Source organism: Salvelinus sp. IW2-2015, unplaced genomic scaffold, assembly GCF_002910315.2.
Source record: "Salvelinus sp. IW2-2015 unplaced genomic scaffold, ASM291031v2 Un_scaffold1630, whole genome shotgun sequence".
Taxonomy (NCBI): domain Eukaryota; kingdom Metazoa; phylum Chordata; class Actinopteri; order Salmoniformes; family Salmonidae; genus Salvelinus; species Salvelinus sp. IW2-2015.
Window position 1 is genome coordinate 54,030 of NW_019943046.1, and position 6,612 is coordinate 60,641.

Here is a 6,612-nt window from a genome sequence, read left to right on the forward strand (position 1 = left end):
GAGTCTTTGTGGGCTAGTACTTCGGCCTTGCTCAGGGTAGAAGTTGTGTCTGTTGATATCCTCTAGTTGGTGTGGGGGAGATCTTTGTGGGCTATACTCGGCCTTGTCTCAGGGTAGAAGGTTGGTGGTCTGTTGATATCCCTCTAGTGGTGTGGGGGAGTCTTTGTGGGCTATACTCGGCCTTGTCTCAGGGTAGAAGGTTGGTGGTCTGTTGATATCCCTCTAGTGGTGTGGGGGAGATCTTTGTGGGCTATACTCGGCCTTGTCTTCAGGGTAGAAGGTTGGTGGTCTGTTGATATCCCTCTAGTGGTGTGGGGGAGATCTTTGTGGGCTATACTCGGCCTTGTCTCAGGGTAGAAGGTTGGTGGTCTGTTGATATCCCTCTAGTGTGTGGGGAGATCTTTGTGGGGCTATACTCGGCCTTGTCTCAGGGTAGAAGGTTGGTGGTCTGTTGATATCCCTCTAGTGGTGTGGGGGAGATCTTTGTGGGCTATACTCGGCCTTGTCTCAGGTAGAAGGTTGGTGGTCTGTTGATATCCCTCTAGTGGTGTGGGGGAGATCTTTGTGGGCTATACTCGGCCTTGTCTCAGGGTAGAAGGTTGGTGGTCTGTTGATATCCCTCTAGTGGTGTGGGGAGATCTTTGTGGGCTATACTCGGCCTTGTCTCAGGGTAGAAGGTTGGTGGTCTGTTGATATCCTCTAGTGGTGTGGGGGAGATCTTTGTGTGGCTATACTCGGCCTTGTCTCAGGGTAGAAGTTGGTGGTCTGTTTGATATCCCTCTAGTGGTGTGGGGGAGATCTTTGTGGGCTATACTCGGCCTTGTCTCAGGGTAGAAGGTTGGTGGTCTGTTGAATCCCTCTAGTGGTGTGGGGAGATCTTTGTGGGCTATACTCGGCCTTGTCTCAGGGTAGAAGGTTGGTGGTCTGTTGATATCCTCTAGTGGTGTGGGGGAGATCTTTGTGGGCTATACTCGGCCTTGTCTCAGGGTAGAAGGTTGGGTGGTCTGTTGATATCCCTCTAGTGGTGTGGGGGATCTTTGTGGGCTATACTCGGCCTTGTCTCAGGGTAGAAGGTTGGTGGTCTGTTGATATCCCTCTAGTGGTGTGGGGGAGATCTTTGTGGGCTATACTCGGCCTTGTCTCAGGGTAGAAGGTTGGTGGTCTGTTGATATCCCTCTAGTGGTGTGGGGGAGATCTTTGTGGGCTATACTCGGCCTTGTCTCAGGTAGAAGGTTGGTGGTCTGTTGATATCCCTCTAGTGGTGTGGGGGAGATCTTTGTGGCTATACTCGGCCTTGTCTCAGGGTAGAAGGTTGGTGGTCTGTTGATATCCCTCTAGTGGTGTGGGGGAGATCTTTGTGGGCTATACTCGGCCTTGTCTCAGGGTAGAAGGTTGGTGGTCTGTTGATATCCCTCTAGTGGTTGCTGGGGAGATCTTTGTGGGCTAATACTCGGCCTTGTCTCAGGGTAGAAGGTTGTGGTGCTGTGTGAATATCCCTCTAGTTGGCTTTGGGGAGATCTTTTGGGCGGATACTCGGCCTTGTCTCAGGGTAGAAGGTTTGGTGTCGTTATATCCTCTAGTGCCGGTGTGGGGGATATCTTTGTCGGCTATACTCGCCTGTCTCAGGTAGAAGGTGGTGGTCTGTTGATTATCCCTCTAGTGTGGGGAGATCTTGTGCTATACCGGCCTTGTCTCAAGGGTAGAAGGTTTGGTGGTCTGTGTAATCCTCTATGGGCTATGTGGGGGAGATCTTTGTGGCTATACTCGGCCTTGTCTCAGGTAGAAGGTTGGTGGTCGTGTTGATATCCCTCTAGTGGTGTGGGGAGTCTTGTGGGCTATACTCGGCCTTGTCTCAGGGTAGAAGGTTGGTGGTCTGTTGATATCCCTCTAGTGGTGGGGGGAGATCTTTGTGGGCTATACTCGGCCTTGTCTCAGGGTAGAAGGTGGTGGTCTGGTGATATCCTCTAGTGGTGTGGGGAGATCTTTGTGGGCTAACTCGCCTTGCTCAGGTGTAGAGGTGGTGGTCTGTTGATATCCCTCTAGTGGTGTGGGGAGTCTTTGTGGCTATACTCGGCTTGGTCTCAGGGTAGAAGGTTGGGGTCTGTTGATATCCCTCTAGTGTGTGTGGGAGATCTTTGGGGCTATACTCGGCCTTGTCTCAGGTAGAAGGTTGGTGTCTGTTGATATCCCTCTAGTGGTGTGGGAATCTTTGTGGGCTATACTCGGCCTTGTCTCAGGGTAGAAGGTTGGTGGTCGTTGATATCCCTCTAGGGGTGTGGGGGAGATCTTTGTGGGCTATACTCGCCTTGTCTCAGGGTAGAAGGTTGGTGGTCTGTTGATATCCCTCTAGTTGGTGTGGGGAGATCTTGTGGGCGTATACTCGGCCTTTGTCTCAGGGTAGAAGAGTTGGTGTCTGTTGATATCCCTCTAGTGGTGTGGGGAGATCTTTGTGGGCTATACTCGGCCTTTGTCTCAGGGTAGAAGGTTGGTGGTCTGTTGATATCCCTCTAGTGGTGTGGGGATCTTTGTGGCTATACTCGGCCTTGTCTCAGGGTAGAAGGTTGGTGGTCTGTTGATATCCCTCTAGTGGTGTGGGAGATCTTTGGGCTATACTCGGCCTTGTCTCAGGGTAGGAAGGTTTGGTGTCTGTTGATATCCCTCTAGTGTGTGGGGAGTCTTTGTGGGCTATACTCGGCCTTGTCTCAGGGTAGAAGGTGGTGTTCTGTTGATATCCCTCTAGTGGTGTGGGGAGATCTTTGTGGGCTATACTCGGCCTTGTCTCAGGGTAGAAGGTTGGTGTCTGTTGATATCCCTCTAGTGGTTGGGGGAGAATCTTTGTGGGCTATACTCGGCCTTGTCTCAGGGTAGAAGGTTGGTGGTCTGTTATATCCCTCTAGTGTGTGGGGAGATTCTTTGTGGCTATACTCGGCCTTGTCTCAGGGTAGAAGGTTGTGGTCTGTTGATATCCCTCTAGTGGTGTGGGGGAGATCTTTGTGGGCTATACTCGGCCTTGTCTCAGGTAGAAGGTTGGTGGTCTGTTTGATATCCCTCTAGTGTGTGTGGCTGTGCTTTGGCAAAGTGGGTGGGGTTATATCCTGCCTGGTTGGCCCTGTTCGGGGTATCGCCGGACAAGGCCACAGTGTCCCCCGACCCCCCCTTGTTCTCAGTCTCCAGTATCTATGGTGCAATAGTCTGAGCAGGGGCTAGTGTTCTCCGTCCTACGAGTGTCTCCCGTCCTATCTGGAGTGTTCCTCCCGTCCTATCTGAGGTTCTCCCGTCCTATCTGGAGTGTTCCTCCCGTCCTATCTGGAGTGTCCTCCCTCCCTGAGTGTTTCCTACTGGAGTCCGTCCTATCTGGAGGTCCTCCCGTCCTATCTGGAGTGTTCCTCCCGTCCTATCTGGATGTTCCTCCCGTCCTAATCTGGAGTGTCCTCCCGTCCTATCTGGAGTGTTCCTCCCGTCCTATCTGGAGTTTTCTCCCGTCCTATCTGGAGTGTTCCTCCCGTCCTATCTGGAGGTTCTCCCGTCCTATCTGGAGTGTTTCCTCCCGTCCTATCTGGAGTGTTCCTCCCGTCCTATCTGGAGTGTCCTTCCTCGTCTCCCTCCTATTCTGGAGTGTTCTCCCGTCCTATCTGGAGTGTTTCTTCCCGTCCTATCTGGAGTGTTTCTCCCGTCCTATCTGGAGTGTTTCTCCCGTCCTATCTGGAGTGTTTCTCCCGTTCCTATCTGGAGTGTTTCTCCCGTCCTATCTGGAGTGTTCTCCGCGCCTATCTGGAGTGTTCTCCGTTCCTATCTGGAGTGTTTTCCTCGTCCCGTCCTATCTGGAGTGTTTCTCCCGTCCTATCTGGAGTGTTTCTCCCGTCCTATCTGGAGTGTTTCTCCCGTCCTATCTGGAGTGTTTCTCCTGTCCTATCTGGAGTGTTTMTCCTGTCCTATCTGGTCTCCTGTGTGAACTTAAGTATGCTCCCTCTAATTCTCCCATCTCTCTCTCTCTCCTCCCAGAGGACCTGAACTCTAGGACCATGGCTCAGGACTACCTGGCCTGAGGACTCCTGGCTGTCACCAGTCCACCTGGCCTTGCTGCTGCTCCAGTTTCAACTGTTCTGCCTGCGGCTACGGAACACTGACCTGTTCACCGGATGTGCTACCTGTCCAAGACCTGCTGTATTCAACTCTCTCCCTCTCCTTTCCTCCCTCCCTCCCTCTCACTCTCTCTACCACACCTGCTGTCTCAACCTCTGAATGCTCGGCTATGAAAAGCCAACTGACATTTACTCCTGAGGTGGTGACCTGTTGCACCCTCTACAACCACTGTGATTATTATTTGACCCTGCTGGTCATCTATGAACGTTTGAACATCTTGAAGAACAATCTGGCCTTAATGGCCATGATGTACTCTTATAATCTCCACCCGGCAAAGACTGAAGAGGACTGGCATAAACAAACGTCCCCAGGGAGAGATATGCCTGGCTTATGTAACCGGCAACACACTGCCATTTGACAATTACAGCTTCCTCCCCCACTGACACTTCATCTTGGGTTCTCTGTCTTGTGACACGACGGCCATCTTGACAACACCTTCATCAGCGGCCTACTTCCACCAACTCAACTTACGTGATGTACTTGTTGTAGAGTACGAAGGCGTGCTCGGCGTTGCCCTCCTCGGTGTAGGTGTTGGCCATACGGATCATCTCCACGCCTGACCTGAAGTACCTCCGGGGAGGAACGTCCTCGTTCACGTCCACAGAGCTGCCCTTCTTGGTCAGGGCACGGACACGGTCCTCAGGGGGCAGGCTGACATCCGTGTGGTCTGCCATCAGGACCTTCCTCCTACACACCTGACAGGAAATCAAACCTCTGTTAGTCCGCTTCAGAAATTGCACCCTATATATATTTTTTATATATATATATTTTTTATATATATATATATATATATATATATAGTGCACTATTTTTAACTAGCTGAACATCAGCACAGCTGGCTGGGGCTCCACCCATCTCCCCTACACACCTGACAGGGACTTAATCAATGAATCAAAAGTATTGATTAAACTCTGGTTTACATCGGCACTTGTCAAGGAGGAGGGCGTTCCACAGCTAAGGTCGAGGCAACAACCAATGGTTGCGTGCCACGTCATCGACTGTGTATACAATACAAAGTTGCAAAGGAAATGTTGTGATCTATTTAATAAAACACCCCAAAAAAGTCTGTGGAAATCCAGATGTTTTCAAGAGACCCTCCACAACCTGCACCACTCATCCAAGAAGGACAGGAAGAACCAGTGGTATCAACGACCAAGTATCTTGGTTTTCATCTAGACAATAACCTCAGCGGTGACACACGTGGAGCAGCGGCCTCACTGAGAATTGGCCTGAAGATCTGGTCACAGTGTACACTACACTGGTCAGGCATTGTCTGGAATACGGTGTAGTGCTGTTAGTTGGATACAACTAAAAGCAGCAGCCCCAACTGAACATGGTGCAGAGGGGCCCTGAGGCTCATCTCCAGAGGTGGAGCAGTCCAGTCACAGCAGAACAATTCTACACATTTTGCTATGAGAACAATGTGCAGTTTTATAGCAAATTCCCTTCAATTCTACACTTTTTGCCATGGCTAATACCATCCGAGTGACTCAAACATTATAACAAAATCAAAGGGGGCCCCATGCCATGACAAAAATACTCCTGAATGCAACATTTGTTTCATTGTATATTCTCCCTGACTGTCTAGCTTTGATTTAGGTGTTTGTTAGTTTTCAAAGATGATCTCATTGATAACGCTATCTACACTGTATTTCTGATTTGATGTTATTTTAAWAGGACAAAAAAAGGGCTTTTCTTTCAAAAACAAGGACATGTCTTAGTGATTCGACCTGTATGCCCTAGTCGGCTGGCCCTCGCTACATGTTCGTCGTCAATACACATTGTTATAAAGTTTCCACAATTAAGTATNAATACACATTGTTATAAAGTTTCCACAATTAAGTATTCTTATGTATATTATTAAGTACTATGTGCATAAACATTAGTGTTTTTTCCCACGACGTTGGACTATCTAGCCAACAGAAAACGTGTGAGCATTATGAATCTGTAGCTAGCCAACTTCTCAATCCATATAATATGTTTGGGAGGCTAACTAGCTAGCTAGCCATGACCGATTTGAAGTTAACCCGTATGGGCAACTAGCTAGCTAGCTAGCCAGCCATGACCGATTTGAAGTTACCTGTACACTTGATGCATGCTAGATGGACATGTTTCCCCATCATCCATGATGAAAAACATGAATTGCAGGGATAAGATGGATTTGCAAGCAGCTCTAACACTAGCTAGTAGCTTAGCAAAACTAACTTACGTTCGATTGTTTTCAAATTCCCACCTAGTTGAGCGACGAAATATGTAGGTTTCACCAACAAATACGTATCAAAGGGTATATCATTCAATTCGGGAGCAATTTATCGTTGTCTTTATCAAGTAAATCTTCAGTTAAGTAAATAATTAGCTAGCAAGGTGGCTAATTGTTACAACCGTCTACTTCCGCATCTCCACCAGCGTCTCGTCAGCAACACAAAAAATGTACTTCCGGGTCATGGAATTTCGGCAAAATAAAAGTGC

The 6,612-nt window shown here is 49.2% G+C and overlaps 1 protein-coding gene across 1 annotated transcript in view; it reads right to left on the minus strand.

Moving 5' to 3' along the window:
* The window catches only part of LOC112071519 (STAM-binding protein-like A), a 39,767-nt gene extending 33,155 nt beyond the window's left edge, over nt 1–6,612 (minus strand). The window contains 2 exon segments of the mRNA XM_070439421.1: nt 4,615–4,838; nt 6,353–6,612. Of these exon segments, the coding sequence (XP_070295522.1) occupies nt 4,615–4,817 (203 nt within the window). The 5' untranslated portion in view covers nt 4,818–4,838; nt 6,353–6,612.